The following is a 20,369-nucleotide window of genomic DNA, read 5'->3' on the forward strand; positions in this document are numbered from 1 at the left end:
TATAGTTCTAAATCCTTTAAGTTTACCGATTCATTCCTAAACCCTTTTCACCTTTTGCCAATTTAATCATATTGGTTCGAAATCATTGACCTGGACACCGGCCGTTCTATATGATAACATTTTCCACTTTTACCAATATAGTTCTAAATCCTTTAAGTTTACCGATTCATTCCTAAACCCTTTTCACCTTTTGCCAATTTAATCATATTGGTTCGAAATCATTGACCTGGACACCGGCCGTTCTATATGATATCGCCGGTACCGACGTGGACATTTTTTCCTTACTTAATGAATCAAGTGAAACCTTGACTTCATTGAGTTCTTTAAGTAAAAACTAGTTGACGTCATCGATATGTTAATTGTCAATGCTTCATTGAACTATATGTCGAACAAGACTGAAGAAACAGTAGGTCTGGAGTACCGAGACGGCCTTTGGGGGATAGGAAATGTCGTGATTGGTCCAACTGAATTATATAAAGGGCTTGATCAACATCCTCAATGAGCCTGAATTATAAGTGGTACGGCCCCCTAATAAAAACTTATGTATTACCCAGAACACTATTTAAATAATATGTGCAGAATATTCAGGCAGATACAAGCTAGCCCAGAAGAACATTTCCTCTGTCCGATTGCTTGCACGGCTGGACTGGTTCAGCAATCAAATAATCGAATGTGCGTTGAGACAGCAAATGCATCAAATTCAACGTTCATGAGAACTCCCATTGCAACAATCAGCGGTCTTTTTTAAATCCTGTGCAAGTACCAATGAGCTTATTTTGTGCAGTAGATCCAGCCTAATGTCAATGTTATCAGAATTTTGGGGAGATCAAAAGCACGTGAAAGATTTTCTTGGAGACATACTTACTTGTCTGCAACTGTACTCCCGCGCCGAATCGAAGTAAACTAAGTTATCAGGATCGCGGCGATGGAATAAAAGATCGGATCCCTCTTAATTTGAGACTCCTGGAAGGAAGACTTATCGACGCATTTAATTTCGATGAGCAATGTGCATTATTTTCGATTTACTTCAGAGATAGAAAGGTTCTCGATCGTAATTATCAGATGTATTGAGAGCATTGCTTCGAGTGTGTATCGGCCTTCAAATTTACGGGCGCAATGGCCCAACACGTGCCGCCTCGCACACCCGAGGTCGAGACGCATGAAGGGCATTGCTCTAGCAGCATCCGAAAAGTAATTCTGGAGTCATATTGATGTAGAGAAGTCTCCTTAGATGCTAAATGCTCTATTTGTTCACTGAGAAAACGATTACAGATTAATGATCCGAACCAATACTTTTGGGCAGATGATTCAATCATAATTGACAGGGAATGACAGCAGAAATTTTAGAATACTATATGTGTTGACCGGAAAAAATAATGTAGATCCATTCCGACGTAAACCTTTTGCACATGCTATATTCTTTATAAACATTCGTATCACCTCCTTTGCACAAAAGACTCTTCCACAACCACCGCGTAATGCAAAACCTACGAATATTTCATTACTAAGGCGACTAGCCCTACAATTGGGGAAAAGAACAAAACAAACCATAAATCTATTGTATTTGTGTCAATTCAATCCTAAATATTTTACATTTGTGCCAATGTAGTCCATCAAAAAAGATTATGACTGGAAGTTTCTGGCATGGATGTCAACCTTCTTATGTAGTATGACCGACACCGACATTGACAACTTTCATAATTATAAATATTTTTTCTGAATTCATTATTGTTTTATCTTCTTTTTTCTTTTTATTTTCTTTTTTTTTTTTTTCCATTGTGGTCGAGAAAGGGGCGAAGGCCTGCAAGCCATTGTTGGCTGCTACCCTCACCCAAGCTGCAAGGATCGAGCCCTTGCCGAACATGGCAAGGACTTGTCTCAACTTGGGCGAGGGCTTGGCGGCCCTCATTTGTGGTCAATGATGGCCTAGGCGAGGGCCGCAACCCTCACTACTAGCTGGTGAGGGCCCACCCAACAAAAAAAATGGAAAAAAATAAAAATGTTGAAAACTTATGAAATACGTCCACATTTGCGCTGATCATACCACATAAGACAACAAACATCTATGTCAGCAATTTTCAGCTAAAATTGGCTGGATGGTCTATATTGGCATAAATGCAAAAGGTTTAAAATGAAATTGATTTAATTGAAAAGTTTAGAACTGAATTGATACCAATACAATAGGTTTATGACTTTTTTGATAGTTTCCCCTCTGAAATTGTAATGAAACGTATTGTCGTCCCTCGATAAGCCTTCTCTTACATCTCCTTTCGACCACACAAAGTGTTCTGTATCTACTTCATCACTATTGTCACCCTTTGATAGAGTTAATTGGTTTCGTGGTCTGGGAACCGGGCGTAACTTTGAGTAATATAAACATCGTTTCACTAAAATATATTATGTGAACAATCTGTCCCAACCATCTCTTTATCATCCAAAATCAAACTAACTTATCATTGACGAGGCATCGCCAATCGCGACATGTTCAGCTAGTTGAATTTGACATTTTTTGTCATATATATATTTTTATATATAATTCAATTCTTAAGTTGCATAAGCATGATCAAAGACGTGATATCGTGCAGGAAGTTTCCTTGAAGATGCCAAAGTGAATCGACCTTTCGATTCATGCATGGATCGCAAGAAGAGGAAAAAGGGCATGTGGGTCGGCTGAAAGATGAAGTCAATTGTGCTCCTTGCGATTTTGAAGAGATGCAGCAAACATTATGCGCATGCTTACCTACAGAATTACGTCGGTTGAAGATGGTGATGGGGTTCCTTAAATTTATTTGCTGGCTGTCAGAATAATGTCAGGTACATGATTATTCTGCAATTAGTGTCGGCGAGTGAATCTATTAAACTATGGAGAATCTTGTTATTTAATGTCAAACTCGTACTAATTTAGTTTTTCGTTGGAGATAATCATTGAGAAAGACAGAATGCGAAGACTAATTTGAGTTGCACCGAGTCAATAGAAATTGGTTTTAGAATTAACGTGGCCGGTAAGAGCTGTGAGAGCAAAGAATCTCGAGCAAGATGCGGCCTTTTGAAGCCGTCAAAGTGAATTGTAATGAATGGTTTCAAGTAATTATAGCAGATTGTGAGAAGTATGTAAGGGATTTTGATCACAGATGAGATTAACAGGTTCAATCAGATCATGGATCATATAACCTAGGAAAACACATTGGGGAGGTCCATGAAGTCCATAAAACACATACATAAATAATATGTCAAAACCTAGGATGATTCGACTCATCCGCTTCAACAAAATAGTTTTTTTTTTTTTTATACAGAATGACACCTATAGTGTCAATATTTGTGTACGATGCTTACTGTAACGTCAATATTTTTTTAAAATCACTTAAGAACCAAATCGGAGAAAAAATGATCACTTAATTGCAAATTCCGGCAAAAAACGATAACTTAAGTGCCAATTCCGGCCAAACAATTCACGTTGTATTTTTTAATATTACGTGGTAATTGTTTTAGAAAATTAACCAATGTGGCATCCACTTGGAGTTCACATTGCGTCCACGTGGACTGTTCAACTTAAAAATAGTTAATTTTTTAAAAATTAAAATCAAACAGAAAAATAACTTAAAAAAAATAACAATAAAAGCCATTGCTGACCTACCATCATTGGCCATTGCCGACGAGGGTGGGGAATGGTCGAGGGGGGTCACCGAGCCCCGGTGACCCCTATCGAGGCCTCGCCGACCCAGGCGAGGCTGACCACGCCCAGCCACGGTGAGGCTCGACCTCGCCCGGATCCGGGCTCGGCCAGCCATGGTCGGGGCTCGGCCATCCCCCATCCCTCGATGGCCATTGCCAATGAGGATTGTGAGCCCTCGTTGCTGCAACTGCTTCACTTTTTTTTTGTCTTTTAGTTTGTTTTTTAGTTTTTTAATATTACGTGGATTTTTTTTATTGATTTTTAATTTATTTTTTTGTTGACTTGGAAACTCTGGCGAGCCACGTTGATGCCACGTTAGATTTCCGGTGAAACTCACCGGAGTTGGCACTGAAATAACCGTTTTTCAAAAACATTAGCACTTAAGTAATCAAAAAAAAAATATTAGCATTAAAGTGAATGCCATACACAAATGTTGACACTCCTAGTGGCCTTGTGCTTTTTTTTTTTTTTTCAGTGCATTTCTAAAAAAATTGGAAGGTATTAAAAGACCATCCGATAAAAGAAAAGTTACCCACCATATACTTTTCCAGTAACTTATTAGCATCTCACCAACACCTTTCTATGAAATTGCTAACTTTTTTTTTTTTTTAGAGTTAAGGAATTGCCAAACTTTTTTCTTTTACTAACTTTTATTTGTCTTTCATACCAAGTCGAAATGGTGGTAACCTAAGACTTTGTGATAATTTTATAGGAGAAAAATTGGTAAGCCGCACTAATTTATATTGGTAATCTTTAAAAAGAGTTAGTAGATGTAAGGGGTTACTGACTAAGGAAAAAAAATTGGTAACTCTATACAAACTTGGCAATGTAAGAAAGCAATTAAAAGTGGGTAAATAAATCAATAAGAATTGGTTATCCAAAATTAGTTGATAATTTATCCTGATAAAAGTTAGTAAATCACCTTAGTTGATTTATTTTGATAATCTCATCTAAAAAGGCAGTAATTTTGAAGTATCAGTATGTTTTGCAAATAAAAATTAGTAAGTTGGTGTAAAAAAGTGTCAATGAGTTATCAATAAGTTACATGGAAAGAAAAAATTGTCACCGAACACTTTTATTATCAACATTTTTTTCACACTAATCGACACTTTTTAAAATTCACTAGCATAGAAAAAAATTCATATTTTGGAACACGAAACAATAGAGTAATGCTACTAAGGTTTGTTTGACAACGATTCTGATTCTCTGATTCTGTTCCTCGTAACAAAAAAGGATGAGACACATGTTTGGTAATGTAATTGATTATGATTCTGATTCTATTCCCGGGAACAGTTTTGGAGTAAAAACAAAAATAAAAAAATATTGATTATGGAAAAAAGAATCATTTTTGAGAATCACAAAAAAGAATAAAGTTTGAGTTCTTTTAAAAAGACTAAGTCCACGTGAACTTTGAACTTTAAAATTAAAATTAGATTTGAAAATTTACTAAAAATTAATTTTTAAATACATTTTTTTAAATTAAATTTAAAAATAAGCTTTAAAACTTAACAAAAAAATTTATAAATTTTTTTAAAAGAGGGAAATTAAAAAATTTAAACAAATGCAAAAAATGAAAAAAAAAATTAAACAATTTAAAAAAATAAAAGGGGGAAATTAAAAAATTAAAAAGTGAGAAATTTTAAAAAAAAAAAAAATTTAAAAAATATGAAAATTTTTAAAAAAAGAATTCTCACCACCTGGTTGTTTCGGGAACAAAAATTTCGTGCGGTTACCAAACGTGTTCTGATTCTCTAAAAATCATCCGGAGAACAAAATCATAAAATATGATTCTAATTAGAATTTCTTTCTTGGATTATAATCGTTCTCAAGTAGGCCCTAAGTATATCACATCAATTATAATATGAACCTATATACGAATTTTTCGAGAACTGGTGTTACAGCGTGATAGAAACTTATTGGCTTGGGCTTTCTAGTTAGCTCTACTGTGTATAGAGCGAAGATAGTGCAATTAGTTTAGTTAACAAAGGTATTATTAAAAGTTCAAGTAATTTAACTTAGAATACTGAGGGATCAGGACCAATTGATTAGAGCTTAAATAATTACTTAAACTAAGTGTTTCGACAAAGCACTTTTTATGTTGCCTTACGGTGAAATGTGGATGTCTAGTCAGAGATGACATTAGAAAAGACATCTAGGTAGAATATGAAGCGAACGAGATAGCTAACCTATTTTATTCGACCAAAAAAAAAAAAAAAGATATCTAACCTATTTTATTTTATTTTATTTTATTTTTGTCGGAAGATAGCTAACCTATTCGTCACTTCACATCTTGTGCATCTTTCACTTCAAGCAAAAATGACACGAAAGACTACATATAAAAAGGGGAAAACCTCTCTTTCCCCAAGGAAAATGAAAAATAGAAGCAATAATTCTGTGTGCATCGAAGATTTTAAGGAGACAATAATGAGAATCTAATCTGAAGGGAAGAATTAGGGTGGATTACCCGCAAGAAGAGCCCGTGCAAAAGCAATGAAAGGGCAACTTGAACTATTAACCCTAGAAAGCAATTTCCTAACTGTAATATATTCTAGCGGTGAAGTTATGAGCACAACTCGAGCTAGCTCTCGCTGAAGAGGCACAACAAACTTTAATTCATACGAAAAGACGAGGAGAATGTGATTTTCAGGTGGTGTTTGGTGACTCGTTTTGATGTAAACTAAACGTTACAACTATCTCGTCGTCATGTCCGAATCGGACAGTTGATGCAGAGGCATGAAAGTGCCTCCCTCGGGCATTAGCGGACATGCCAATTGAGGAGGTTAAGGGGCGGGGCTATCTCATGGCCACGTTTAAGCTGGCTGTGGGCAACAGACCCTTATCCATCACCATAGCTTTCAGGTCGAGCTTATCTCGCATCTTTTTCTTATTTCGGGGTGATTCTGCCCTGGATGTTAATCTCTTTCCTCTCAAGAGTGATGATGCGCTTTGAACTTGAGATTGGGAACGAACAAGGTTGCTGAAAAACACACGGGAAGATTCGAAACATCTTGGATAATTTCAGTGGAGAGCGAGAGAGGAATCGGGTGCCCCTCTCGAGGAGACAAGAGCCACCTTGGTTCCGATAAGAAGCCCTAGGCTTCATTCCTGCCTACGGAACCTGAACTTTAAAGCATAAATAAAATGGCGGACATGCTTCCGTCACGTTGATGTTTAGGGTGTCCGAACGTGAGGCTCTTGGCTTCCATGAAGAGGCAATCACTCAAAACCTACGTTAATGCGATGCCCGCGTGCCTTGGTCGCCGCCCACCCCTAAATTATTTGAGTGGCGCGATATTCTTTCGCTTTAGGGGCAGTATCATTCGTGTTTTTTTTTAATCTTTGAAATAAAATTTCAGCCCTTGTGGTTTAATTCGAGGTCAACAATTCCAAAACTAATAAAAGAGGCACATTACATGACGATAGTGCTCGATAGCAACTTATCGCCGAGACCGTCGTATGTTAAGAGAGCGTAATCAATCCATCAGGATAAGAGAGCTCAATGAGCCATTCGTAACGTTCCTATTTTCATTCATCGCTCCGAGCATCTAACCCGAGCCGCGAGTCAACACTTCAAATCGAAACACATGTCAGAGTAACTTGACATTGATTTCGACAAACCAAAAATGAGAAAAGTCATCGTGTTTTGTGAGCTTTTTTCATGATGAATCAAGTGATTTGAGCAATCACATCTAAACAATCTCACGAGATGTGGATTGGCTAAAACAAGCATTTCTAATAGTTCGGATGACTCAATCCACTATTTTCGACCGAGAGTAACGGAAGAAATGGCCTTTGATTTCTACATGTATTTCACGTATAGATATAAAAAAAAAATTGTGGTCTTGGTCGAACTATAAATAGTAGTTTTTTTTTGTATATAAATTTAAATATAATTTTTTTGGTAGGAAAAAATAATTGTTTTTTTTTTTTGTGGTCGAAGGAAAAAATATTAGTTTATATATTTATTTTATTTTATTTTTGGTCGAAATATATGTATATATATTATTTGAAAAGGGCGGAAAACAAGCAATTATTAGAATGCCGACGGGATACAGAAAAAGGAAATTATTAGTAGACTACACGTGCAGCATCATAAGCCGTCGTCGAATCGGGGAGCGAGGAAGTGCGAGCGGATCAGGATGGGGCGCGCGTTTGAATGGGTCGGGACGGAGGGCGGACTTTGACTTGGATGGTCGATCGATCCCCGTTTCCGCGTGTGGACGCTTGACCCCGTTGGCGACCAGACCATCGGAATCTTCCCCGTTTTCCCACTGTCCGAATGGGATGCACGCGCCGACGTCGTCATCCGTCCTCCTCCTGGGACTCCGTTTTGCCGACAGCGTGGGGGGCGGAGACGCGTTCGTGTCTCGCTCACCTCATCCCCACTTGCCCTCCACTAGGAACCCCCGTCGACCCCACCAATTCTCCTCCTCCCTCTCTACCCCACCATGAAATGACGACGTCATTTTCCCCATCATAGGATCCCACGTCTTCCAAAATTTCTTTCGTTTTATAAGTTAAGTGTATACTATTATTAACACAGTAGAAAACAAATGAACAGTAAAGAGGGTGCCAAGTACCAGCAGAAGAACTTGGTCACCACCGTCCCTTTGAACGACGACCCGATGGGGGGCTAGGGCTACATGCGGCCATTGTTAGCCCCCCAACCTTGACAATATCGATATATAATTCTACCGACATCTGTTATGAATCTTCTGTCCCAAATCGACGGTGGAATCGTACATAGCAATGCATGCGATAAATGTGAAGATCGCTACCGAAACTAATGGCTTGAAATGTCGGAGGAACGTGATTGATGGGTATTGAACTTACTTATCAACGTGATCGTGATTAGTTCACTTGAGCCGAACTTGATGTGGTATACCTAGTTCTACTCTATGCAAAGATCGCTACCGACATTGATGGCTCGAAATGTCGGAGGAACGTGATTGATGGGTGTTGAACTTACTTATCAACGTGATTGTGATTAGTTCAATTGAGTCGAGCTTGTTGTGGTATACCTAGTTGTACTCTATGGTTATAGTCAGTAATAATGCGCTCCATGATGCATCTTTAACCGAAAGAACAGGAAAAAAATTGGGCCTATGATGCATGCATTTGAAGAATTGCATCAAAAGAAAACCTAAGTACCAGTGATCTTGGGGACCATTTTAGGCGCCCGACATGTAGTCGCAATAGCACCACTATATGGGCTTATGGCGGCAACCTTTTCTTCTTTTTTACCATGAGCTGAACCCTTTCCCAAGGTTAAGTTGAAAAAAAAATATTATCACTGGCACTAATCGCGGCTGTGATCTTCTAGAACCCAATTATAAGTTCATCCCCAGCTGACATGGATCGGGGCCACAGAGTGATTTCATAACCTAAACAGTCGTTCTATGTGGGAGGTCTTCTAGGAATCTCGAGATGTCTAAAGGTGCGGAAAAGTTTTTAGAACAGCATCATCGCATTCCCCGACTTGTCATTAGTCAAGCATATGCTTTGTTAAGCTAAGACGTCTGAGGCGGCCATATGTTTATCCATCAACTGATACTTGCTCAAGTTGGGCAAATGATGATGAGAACGACGAGAGCGACCACCACGACGAACGTTGCTTTCAGAAATTCCGACATATTTTAGGGGGTTCAGTGCATCTATTCGGTTGTGCAACTTGAACCGGAATCGAACTTCAAATCGAGGATGATGATAACGATTATTCCCATCCAACTCACGATAATGAAGAGCTGACGGCAAAAAGCGAGTAACCTAAAAAAGAGAACCGGTCGTCGTCACTCTCCATGAGTGGACCACTACAACACCAAGAAGAATAAAGATAGAAGACGGAATCAAGAAGGATGCACATGAAAACTCTTTTGACTGTCAAAGGAAGCAGCAAAAGATATAGTAAGCAGAAACAGAACGGGAACAGCGGCAACAACGGAGAGTGGGGAACCCTCCAAGGGAGACAAGAACGGGGGGACGGGGGCTGAGGCTCGGGGCGTTCGGCCACGCACTTTTGGCGACAACTTGGGCAGCGATTCCCTGTCTCACTTGTGCAATCCGACGCGAGAGAATCGAACAGCCATGGATGTGAAATCTGCCCCCACTTAATGCCTCCAACTTTGCCTTCTGAGATTGCGTCTGCGCAACGCCATCCGCCCTTTTTTTTTTTCTTCTCTCTTTTCTCAACCCTCATCATCCAACCCTCGTCTAAATCTTGCTACGTACCCTATTGAAATCGGGGGCTCATAAATGCGTCCTCGGAGACCATTTTCTTTTTCCCCTAGGTTGGAGATTTCTCCACAATTCACGGCGAAAAAACGGTTTCACGGTCGATATTCGCTAACGTTTTTCCTCTCGTGCGACGAAACATGAGATGTCCAGGTTAACGAGACGACGAGCAAAAGAGAAGCACATGCCATACTTCTGAAGGACGACTTAGTTTCTAAACTATTGATTTGTGTTCTCCTATGATATCAGAGCACAACTTATCTTGAAATTTTTAAGTTACTAGAGGAAAGAAGTCGCGTCCGTTGTAGCAAATCTCTCGGCGTGAATAATTGGGAAAATCATTAACAGGTAAGTGACTAACCGGCTAGATAGCTCCATTCTTCTCTTGAAATTATATGGGACTTTTGTGACTTTTTCCCTAGAATTAGATTACTGCAAAGAATTGTAGTCATGTGAATATGCAAGTAAATTCAAATTAGGGAGTTGATAGCCCGATAATATTGTCAGTTATTTTTTACAGCACAATTTTCCAATTAAAGAGTGCTTTATGCAAACACGCAATGATAGTATGTGAATCAACGATTGTGATTATATTGTCACTAGCAATCTTGTCGGGAAAGTATTTTCCTTCGAATTATGGTCATACTTGTCTGCGGACGTAACGAGTTCATTTTACGCCAATTTAAGTATTTTAAACAACAGCTTCGTATTGAGATATGAAGTATTAAATGGTCAATATATATTTTAAAGTTGCAGCGCCTAAAAAGACGCACACGGAATTAGAGGAGAAATTCAACAATATCCTAAGCACTAACCTCATCATTAAGAGGAAGCCAACTAATACTTCCTGATATTTTTGGCCGTTGTGCTTGCTAAGATTGAGGCGATCAGAGACTTTGAGCCCGGTAATCGGAGCACCACTTTGCCACAGAGGCAAGTACTCCACTCACGTTTGCATCATCATCATCATCATCATCTTATCTTAAAACTTAATTAACCCGAGCCTCATCCGTTTATCTTTAACTAGTCACTACCGTCGCGTACGTCTTCGTGAGCTCCACTTGAGATCCATACGATAATGGCTAAAGACAGAGCCGGCTCACATGCACCGAGTGCGTGCAAGACTCTGCCTCATCGATCTCGTGCAGCCGGAATCCGTGCGTTTGTTTGTTTGACCAGCTCCCGGCAAACAATCAATACCGCGACTAAGAATCCGTCGTACTCTTTTACTTGTTACGCCCAAGTTCACATGCATCGGGGAATCCACAGCTTCTCGTTCAAAACCCAAATTCAAAACCCTCACGGCCAAATTCCTCACGTAAACAAAAAGCGACTCCCAAATGGATAGAGCTCGCCGAGTAATGGAATACCGGCGTGTGGTCCAGATGGGTCAGCTCAGTAATGGGGTGATTAGACTAATCCTCATCACTTCGCCTTCGGATTTGGAATCCACTGTGCTGGTGGTGTGCAGATGGTAAACCGGGATTTGCAAGCTCGCTTTCACGAGCAACTCTGACTCCCCCGATCCTTGAAAAAGATTCAAGATCGAAAAGTTCTCTTCCACGTAAAATGCTTACGTGCTTATCCACCCGCCAAAAAGAATGCATGCACTGGGTTTTTTCTTTTGCCTCATCTCTCCTTTCACACGTACTTTTCTCCCGTGAGTTGGATGATGAAAGTGGGTTGTTTTTACCCGTGGCGGAGATCCAGTGGCCGACGTGAGACGTCATTGCGATGTTTAGAACGTGGGGTTGATCCAAATGGCAGTGTGAAACTTCGAGTTCGAGGGAGGCCTGCACGCGCATAGCCAAAAAAGTTATTTGGACTATAGTAATTTAGGATAAATGTGGGCTATGTCCGATGCAATCAAAATTCCTAGTGTCCCACGTTCATCACAGTGTTATGGATCGCTTTACTTTTAGCAGATAACAACTACTTAAGTGGACGCACGATCTTTATAGGTAAGATTAATTTATGTATTATTATATCGCAATCTAAGTTTTAGGAAGCAACTACTGGACCTGTAACACCAGAAAAATCTAACTTAAGTTGTTCCCAAAGAGACTGAGCTTTCTTCATATGAAGGCCCATATGAATGGACCTTGCATCCCTCCTCCAAAACAGGACACGGTTTGAGATTTCCCCTGCTCTAGCTATAGACAGTGTTAAAGTGCCTCAACGCCCAGAGAAAATTCGCGAAAGTCGGTTTGCTCTAAAGTAGCTGGTCTTCCGGGCTGAGCTAATATATCAAGTTCACCAAGTAGTAGTCATCAATCAAACTATAGCACATATAAGGAAGAACCATCTAGTGTAGGTTAGTTTGGTTCCATAGATTTCGACGAAGTTACGAAAGTACATGACAAATCAACACACGATGTTCTTAGAGTCCACTCGAACCAGGCCCATCAAAACTCAAACTTTTAACGGCCCAGGATCAAGCAAAAGAAATAACAACGTTATCCACATCACAATAAGGCAGAGAGAACTAGCTTCATCTACTCAAGAGTTACACACAGACATGGCAGCTTTGAGCTGCCAATTTCACTCTGCGCTGTACAGAGAGAGACTCTGTGGAAAAACCGGACCTTCCATCTCTTGTTCGGCTCAACCATCTCAGCCGAACATCAAGGTAACATTCATCACTTATAAGTATTGATCTCTCTGAAAATCGAACCCACAGACAATGAACTAAGAATGTTTCTGGGGGCTGTGTTATCCCAAGAGGTGGTCATCAATGGAGCAGCCAAGGAGATTGGACGAGCAGCAGTAATTGCAGTGACCAAGGCCAGAGGAATGGAGGTGGCTGGTGCTGTTGACTCCCATTTTGTGGGTGAAGATGTTGGAAAGGTTTCTTCTTGTTCTTTTTTTGATCACCCATATGAATGCCTCTCAGTTTTGTTTCCAGAATCAAGAAGCCTGCTCTTTATCAGCACAAATTGAATCTTCTTCTTTTTTTCCCTTCAGTTGTGTGACATGGAACCTCTGGAGATACCCATAATCAGTGACCTCACTATGGTATTGGGCTCCATATCTCAGGTAGTTTTGAAATCAATTCGCCGAGTTCAATTCTATGACACTGTGCTGTTTTTCATTTATGGTTTCTTTCTTTGCCCAGGCGAAGGAAACCGGAGTGGTGGTTGACTTCACCGACCCTTCCACAGTTTATGACAATGTGAAACAGGTCCCAACTATGGCCTACAGTACCCTTTTTTTTTTTTGGCTAGATTATGCCGCCAACAAAAATTATGGTTTTGCCTCCAAATGAAAGTGCTTGTCACTCCCTTTTAGTGTTCTTCAAATGCGAATTTAGCTTGATATAAAGTGACATCACTGAATACGAAATGTGAAGCATTTTAAGATTCAGGTAATGTCATGAAAGATACATCGAGTTCGTAATATCTTTAGGCCGTGGCTCATTCATATTTTTTCCATTTCATATAGGCCATCGCATTCGGAATGAGAAGTGTGGTATATGTGCCTCGGATAAAACTGGATACTGTGACGGCACTATCTGCATTCTGCGAGAAGGCCAGCATGGTGAGCACAGGGTGAGACATTATTGAACGAATGAGATAAGGTTTTTCTCACAATTAAACATGCTATTGTGCCTTGAATGAGTTAAATACTTTTGTGAGAGCTTGGTTGGTCAGGGATGCCTAGTTGCCCCAACTCTCTCAATCGGGTCCATTCTCCTCCAGCAGGCGGCGATTTCTGCTTCTTTCCACTACAACAATGTGGAGATTGTCGAGTCAAGGGCCAATGCAAGGGTAAGTCTAGAATGTCTCTAACAAACTGTAGGAGAACCATTATGGCAGTCGATCATTTAGCTGGTAAAAGCTACTTTGATTCCTTTGGATCATTTGTCACTAGTGCAAGAGAGGGAAACTATGTTTCTTAGTCAAATTTGATGAACTCCTCTGTTAAGAAGTAACACCTTCCGGCTTCATTATTCTTATTGTTTGTAAGAAAGGATGCATTGTGACATTTAAAACATCATGGACTAAAACCATGATCAGTATTTCCAAGGTGGCAGCACTGATTCTTCTCTCTAAGTCAATACATTTGGAGGATAGAGCATATGGTGGAATAGCAACATGCTCGACGAGATTATAAGGTCAAATGTAGAGATACCTATACGCACTTCTTGAGACTATTAGCGATTATAACCAAGTTTTGCCTTCATTGAAATGCTGAAAACAACTGCATATTGCGAAAGCCCGATAATTCTTTCATTTTGACAGGATCTACCATCAGCAGATGCGGTCCAGATAGTGAACAACCTCTCAAATCTTGGTCAGATGTACAACAGAGAAGATATGGGGACAGATGTTGCGGTATGTTCTTCAAATTGCCTACTCGCATTGCTGAATTTAGGCCACAAGGGATTCACAATTCTGGATTAGTGATGATGGAGGAGAATAAACAGACAGATTGCCATGGAAATTACCTGGTTTCTTTCCCCTAGTTAAGAGTTCAGACCTTTTAAAGGTGGAACAGATGACTAAGAAAAGAGAAGATACAGAGGCCTTTCTTTAACTTGCTTCTCACGAAAAGCACTTGCTAAAAAAGTATTGAAACTTCTTGTTCTGATAGGCGAGGGGCCAAGTCTTGGGAGAGGACGGGGTCCGCGTGCATAGTATGGTGCTTCCAGGCCTTCCCTCCAGTACAACAGTCTATTTTTCTGGTCCTGGAGAGGTGAGACCATCACTGCATTTCAGTCTCTGGGAGAGCGAAAACTAGTCTCTGTCCGTCACTTCCCTACCTGATAATTTTCACCCTTTTGATGCATCGATACCGGCAGATCTACTCGATCAAGCATGACGTCACTGACGTCCAGAGCCTCATGCCAGGCTTGATCTTGGCCATAAGGAAGGTCGTGCGCCTCAAGGTAATCGATTGGTTTTGCAATCTCCGTGGTTCAATTCCTTCACAAGCATTCGTTTTCAGCTCAGTTTTGGATGCTCTCTTTCAATTATCTTGGCAGAATCTGATTTATGGGCTGGAGAAGTTTTTGTGAAGCCAAAACGTTTAGGCAGTCTTCGGCCAGGATCATCCGGCTTCAACCATTGATTCTACAGCAGAGGATCGATGAATCAATGCGATCAACTTGATTGAATAAGAGCTTGAAACTACAAAGGAAGAGAGAAGATTAATTTTTTCTTATGGTTACTTGTTTTTGCTTTGTAGTTTTGTGTACCCTTTATCACATTCATAGACTTACTCTCCCTGCCATATAGCAGATGCATGATTGGATTCTATGTCAACTCTTCAAGGTCCAAAGGAACACTTAAGCTCGTTCCACACGGTTCAGTTTGGACCACTAAAGAGCAAAAAATCATCAACGGTCTCTCCCTCATTTCCCAATTTGCGTGTCATACGAGATATATCTGATAAAGCACACCAATCCCTCATTTCCGCAACGCCAGATGTTTCTGAGTATCTGTCTAAAATGGGTCCTACCCACTAGTCTCGTTACTACCACAATGCTGCAGCAACAGCATCAGTTGGATTTATAGAGAAGAAAGAAACCAAAATAACAAAATCTGGACACTGTAAAATGCATGCCAATTTGAGGATTAATCAGGAATCTCTTCGTCTGACTCGTCGGAGTCAATGACCACAGCAGTCCCCAGAATTGTGCTCAAAATCATTTGCTCCCAACCCCTTGCACCTCTTTCCATCAACATTGCCGTAAAGATCCGGAGCCGAGAAGATGCACTGTCTTCATCGTTTGTGGAGCTTGCCGAAGTTGCATGACTCTCCAGTTCAGGGTAGTGTTTTAGCGTGCATCTTCCCGATGAGTCAACGATATCGACATCAAATGCGGGGGAGAGCGGCCGCCCCTGAACTTGAACATGCGCTACACTGCATCAAGCATATAATGCCATCACATTAAGATGTGCAAACTCCGTTGAAATCAAGCTAATTCCAAACATGATTTTGAATCTCGCCAGTTCCGCTTAAGTACTGACAGCCATATTCACACTGTTAATCGGTACGTAAAAACCTATGAACAAAGTGCAGAAGCAGAACTATAGTGAATCCAAGGGGATGGTGAGGAGGGATGACATAGGAGGAAAGAAGAAACATGCTCTAATGTTTTCCAGGGAAGGAAACAGCTTAAGCATGTCGTACTAAAGTCAAATTCAGACAAATACCCCTCAAGCAATGATAAGAAAAACAGAAGATTTCCCTCAAACTTCTTCTCGGGACATCAAAAACCAACGCTTTCCATGTTGGCATGCCCTCCTTTTCTAATGACTTGCATAAATTTTATTCGACCTTCCAAGCTCTCTAAGCAAAAGTCGATTCGTTCCAGGGAAAATGAGGCATTCATCGATGGTCATAAAAAGGATACTCTAAAGCCCATCTTATTCGTACCCCCTCAGAAAGGTATAATGACAAGGAAGAATAACTTGTCAGCATCCATCTAAAGGGGAATTTCTCCCCAGTTATAATCATTCATAATCGTGCATATGTCTTGCGAAAAATCAATTATTTGGAAAACAGTTTCCTAAAAACGATCGATTGTATCGCTTAAAAAAACAAACAAAAGAAAATATTTTTATGATTAACAGAAATGTTTAGAAACATTTTCCATGGACCAATTCTCCTAAGCAATACAAACAACCAATATATAGGAAAATATTTTCCAAATCATTCATTTTCCGTAAAACAAACGAACCCAAGTCATTTCATCCAATACCATCTTTTCAGCAAACAAAATTAGGAGCAGCTGTAGTTCACAGTTAAGGAAATGAAGAAACCCAATGCAGAGAGTGAATAGAGAGAGATCTGACCATATGTAGTATAGTCCATCCATTTCTTGTCTCTGGACTCTCCCCAACAAATCAACTTGCAAAATTCCTCCAATGCTAAGCACAGGTTGAGGCAGCTTAAATTGTTGCAAGCAATTTTCCTGAATAGTATCCAGTTAGCATTGAAGGTTCTTCACTTTAATCCATTCAACATCGCTTGCATTGAGTTAGAATTAAATGTTTCTGAAGCATTTCAAGATATGCAATCCCATGGGCTTCTAAAATATTAGGAATATCAGTCCAAAATTATCATGGAGCCTTTTTAAGCAGAGGGAAACATGGCCTAAATTGCTAAGGAGAGTCAAAATGACGATCCTTTGATACTTTAACTAACAATTCAGTCCAAACAGCTGCATAGACCATTGTGTAAGTCCATACTAAAAACTAAAAGGCCGTCGTCTTCTTCTCAAGCTCCAAAATGCGACTCATAGGTTCAAAGCAAGTAATGAAATGGGGACACTTCCATTTCAGACATAAAACTAACCTGAGCCATTTGAAATTCTGGTGATGTATACGTCCACACATATTTGTTCTCTACCGATTCATCTTCATCTCCATTTCCATTTCCAGAGTCATCAACAGTTTCACCATCCATCTTCTGAGTCTTTAGATGACCCATTCTGAATCTGACAGCCTTAGCTGAATATGTAGGATATCCAAACTGAAAATATGCTGACATTAAAACATCTATTATCTGTCAGTTCACAAAGAGACCAGCAAATTTAAGGACTCAAAAACGAGCATTCACAATATCAAGAATGACCTTGAAATGGTTGAATATGGATCTCGGTAACAATGCATAATTTAGCATTCAACTTGTACACCAAAGACTCTGAAACTTTGGGGTCACTTTCACCTTTACTTGACCAGTACGATGCTCTATGTTGAACTCTATCCCTCGGTTCCAAGGTGTTTCGTATGCTTTCCTCAGGGTAGTTGTCAGTGCTGGTTGCACTAATGGCCTCTGCTATACAATTCTTCCTGACAGTAGATGTGAGACCTCGAGCCAGAAAGGCATAAACTTTATGATTCCTCTGACGTTGCTCCCATTCGGAAGAAGTGCAAGATCTTACTTTTAAAGGCTCGATCACGTTGTTCTCTTCGACTACGTGAGTAACACCCGATACTTCAGGGAACATCCTCAAGCAGAGCATCTTGCAAAGGTCATTTGCAATCACTGCAGCAAAACCTCAAACAGATGACGAACAAAATGTGGAATTTGTCTTAAATGACTAGGGGACAGAAAAGGAAAAAGTTGAGAACTGTAAGGACACCAAAAGTTTCTCATGTACTAGTGATACTAAATGAGATTCACTCTGATTTTGAAAACCAAATATATTGCATTTGTCGCATCTTTGAAAGCACAATGTTACAAAACAACAAAAATGCCGAAAACTAGCCAGAGTTTTTTCCATCTTACAAGACCACACGACTTCCCTATGTTTCAAGAACAGTGCACATGCTAAGCCCGTCAATTTAATTGAAACTATCGTCCAGATGAATTACCCAACACAGTATACTTTCAATATTGTAAATGCAGCATTGAGCAATATCATTGCTTAAATGAAATACACGAAGACTGACACTCGGTGCTGCACAAAATAGTTAAATAAAAGCTGTAATATGAAAACGTGAAAGCGGCACAATACAGGCTAGGAGCACTCAGCGGTGAGTTAGGAGTCAGGACTCGATAACCATCAGTGAATTACGCTCACCGAATTGGCGCCAAGTACGCGACACGGCACAAACACGAGCAAGATCAGAAGGTTCATCCAAGTGCATAAAGATCTTTACGGACATGTCGGGTCCAAGCTGCTGTACGAAGTCACCACAGTCCGCCATTGCAGGATTTCCACCACGGGGTGGGTCCTGATTAACGAAATATCACACAAAAATTGATAACTGTTCTTGAAACAAAGCTCTTACTGTATTGTATAAGACATAAAACTGAGACCCACGAGAAGATTGCCCAGGGGAGTAAATAAACAGCAATCACTGAAGCCTATCGAAAAAGTCAAATTCATTGCTGCAAGACTTTTTCTTTCCTCGATAGAGGCAGTAACTTCTCCACGATAAGAATCAGCTAATCAATTCGATACCGATAATAAAAGAAGAGTAGTCAATTCAGTCCCACCCGAAAGAAGAAAAAATCTATGATTTACAGCGTCTTCCTGGGCGCCCATGAATAACACGAGGAGAGAAGAACAAAAGAAGATAATCAGTTTAACCATGAAAAATTCCTCTTCGTAGGAAGAGAGCGCGGGGACGACATCTGTGATTCTGGGAACAGACTCAGAAGAAAGGAATGTACCCTTTTCTCGCAGAGGGGAGTTGGATCCGATGCTTCAGAAAAGGTGGAAACTTTCAGATAAACACACAGAGACTTCGAAGCCACCGACTGGGACTTGGATGATGAATAAACGAAAGGCCGTGGAGCGTATGCAAAGGGGAAATAATTGAGAATCGACGGTCAAATGGATTTCTCTCTCTTACTTTCTTTCTTCTCATCTTTCTTGAAAAAAATCTAAATAAGGACTTTTTTTCAATCGAAAATAAGAACTCTTTTTTTTTTTTTTTGTCAAAGAAAATAAGCACTTGCAATGCCATTATCTTCTCAAATAAAGATATGATACGAACCTTATTTTAAATAAAGGTCGAAGTTCCCTTTTTATTTCAAAGAAAAGCCTAACGAATGGCATTTTCTTTAATTTTTCTTTTCTTTTTTCTATATATATATATATATATTTTTTTTTTTTTGGGTTACAGCTAGAGAGGGCTCCCCTCAACGGCCACATGCGAGGACGGCCCCCTCATCGATGGCCGACCATCGCCTAAGACCGGCCACAGGTGAAAAGGAAGGGAAACAAAGGAAAAAAGAAAGAGAAATAAATAGAAAAATAAATAAAATAAATGACAAAAATGCCTTTGGTTATGCCTTCCTTTGAAATAATGAGAGCACTTCAAATCCTTATTTGAGAAAATATAACATTTCAGACCGTTATTTAGAATTTTTCCTCTTTTTTGTATTCGATAGATCTTAAATATAATCTTTTCTTTTTTCCCATTTCTTTTTTTTTTTCTGTTGCGACTGACGAGGGCTTGCCTCAAAGGCCACATGTGAGGACGGCCTCGCCGGTGGCCAACCATCACTTGAGACCCGCCACCGATGAAAAGGAAGGGAAACAAAGGAGAAAAGAAAGAAAAATAAATAAAATAAATGACGAAAATGCAATTAGTTAGGCCCTTTTTTGAAATAATAAGAGTATTTTAGATCTTTATTTGAAACAATGTCCACTTCAAATCCTTATTTAAAAAATGATGACATTTTGGACTCTTATTTACAATTTTCCTTCTTTTTTGTATTCAATGGATCTTAAATTTAATCGTTCACGCTTCGTAAAAATTCAACTGGTGTGATTTTTTGTGAACTCCACGTCCCCATCTCAGAACTTTGTATCTAGAGATTGGATTGGGGTCAACAAGTTCACATGGAAAGAAGCTCAAAATGATTAATGCTCAATGACTTTCGAAGATCTCTGCAGCTCAAATTTCTCCTGCCCACATAAATCAAAGATGGTTTTCAATCTCAATTTTCTTTCGCAAAAAGTGTAATGTCTCGAGATGTGGCCAACGGCTTGAGCGAGGAT

The 20,369-nt window shown here is 39.8% G+C and overlaps 2 protein-coding genes across 6 annotated transcripts; one reads left to right on the forward strand and one right to left on the reverse strand.

Annotated features, from left to right (window-relative positions):
- The first annotated feature begins 12,363 nt into the window (after positions 1–12,363).
- On the forward strand, positions 12,364–15,163 carry LOC115742629 (dihydrodipicolinate reductase-like protein CRR1, chloroplastic). The gene is made up of 11 exons (XM_030677039.2): positions 12,364–12,533; positions 12,629–12,751; positions 12,869–12,940; positions 13,020–13,085; positions 13,346–13,441; positions 13,555–13,671; positions 14,146–14,238; positions 14,498–14,599; positions 14,706–14,792; positions 14,889–15,017; positions 15,060–15,163. Exons 1-10 carry the CDS (start codon positions 12,423–12,425, stop codon positions 14,919–14,921), a joined length of 900 nt encoding a protein of 299 aa, XP_030532899.1. The 5' UTR covers positions 12,364–12,422; the 3' UTR covers positions 14,922–15,017; positions 15,060–15,163.
- A 129-nt stretch (positions 15,164–15,292) lies between these two features.
- On the reverse strand, positions 15,293–19,194 carry LOC115742628 (F-box protein At4g00755-like). Of its 5 annotated transcripts, none has more exons than XM_048271109.1 (6): positions 18,950–19,194; positions 18,438–18,586; positions 17,486–17,899; positions 17,207–17,409; positions 16,705–16,823; positions 15,293–15,769 (listed from the first exon to the last, which is right to left on the reverse strand). In XM_048271109.1, exons 2-6 carry the CDS (start codon positions 18,562–18,564, stop codon positions 15,481–15,483), a joined length of 1,152 nt encoding a protein of 383 aa, XP_048127066.1. In that variant the 5' UTR covers positions 18,565–18,586; positions 18,950–19,194; the 3' UTR covers positions 15,293–15,480. The 5 variants fall into 5 exon arrangements, with proteins under 5 accessions (XP_048127066.1, XP_048127065.1, XP_048127063.1 ...); XM_048271108.1 differs by having other exon boundaries at positions 19,033–19,193; XM_048271106.1 differs by lacking the exon at positions 18,950–19,194 and adding an exon at positions 18,856–18,926.
- Between the last annotated feature and the right edge of the window lie 1,175 nt (positions 19,195–20,369).

The sequence above is a fragment of the Rhodamnia argentea genome, chromosome 10 (assembly GCF_020921035.1).
Source record: "Rhodamnia argentea isolate NSW1041297 chromosome 10, ASM2092103v1, whole genome shotgun sequence".
In the NCBI taxonomy this organism is placed as follows: domain Eukaryota; kingdom Viridiplantae; phylum Streptophyta; class Magnoliopsida; order Myrtales; family Myrtaceae; genus Rhodamnia; species Rhodamnia argentea.

What these genes read in the sequence shown, in the direction of transcription:
- LOC115742628 (XM_048271106.1), bottom strand. Translation starts at nt 18,905, where the DNA reads ATGGGCGCCCAGGAAGACGCTGTAAATCATAGATTTTTTCTTCTTTCG. An exon ending in GCGTACTTGGCGCCAATTCG is followed by an intron (nt 17,900 to 18,437) that starts GTGAGCGTAATT and finishes GTTTTGCTGCAG; the next exon opens with TGATTGCAAATGACCTTTGC. An exon ending in GATGGACTATACTACATATG is followed by an intron (nt 15,770 to 16,704) that starts GTCAGATCTCTC and finishes TGCTTGATGCAG; the next exon opens with TGTAGCGCATGTTCAAGTTC.
- LOC115742629 (XM_030677039.2), top strand. Translation starts at nt 12,423, where the DNA reads ATGGCAGCTTTGAGCTGCCAATTTCACTCTGCGCTGTACAGAGAGAGA. An exon ending in TCTGCGAGAAGGCCAGCATG is followed by an intron (nt 13,442 to 13,554) that starts GTGAGCACAGGG and finishes TTGGTTGGTCAG; the next exon opens with GGATGCCTAGTTGCCCCAAC. An exon ending in GGAAGGTCGTGCGCCTCAAG is followed by an intron (nt 14,793 to 14,888) that starts GTAATCGATTGG and finishes TTATCTTGGCAG; the next exon opens with AATCTGATTTATGGGCTGGA.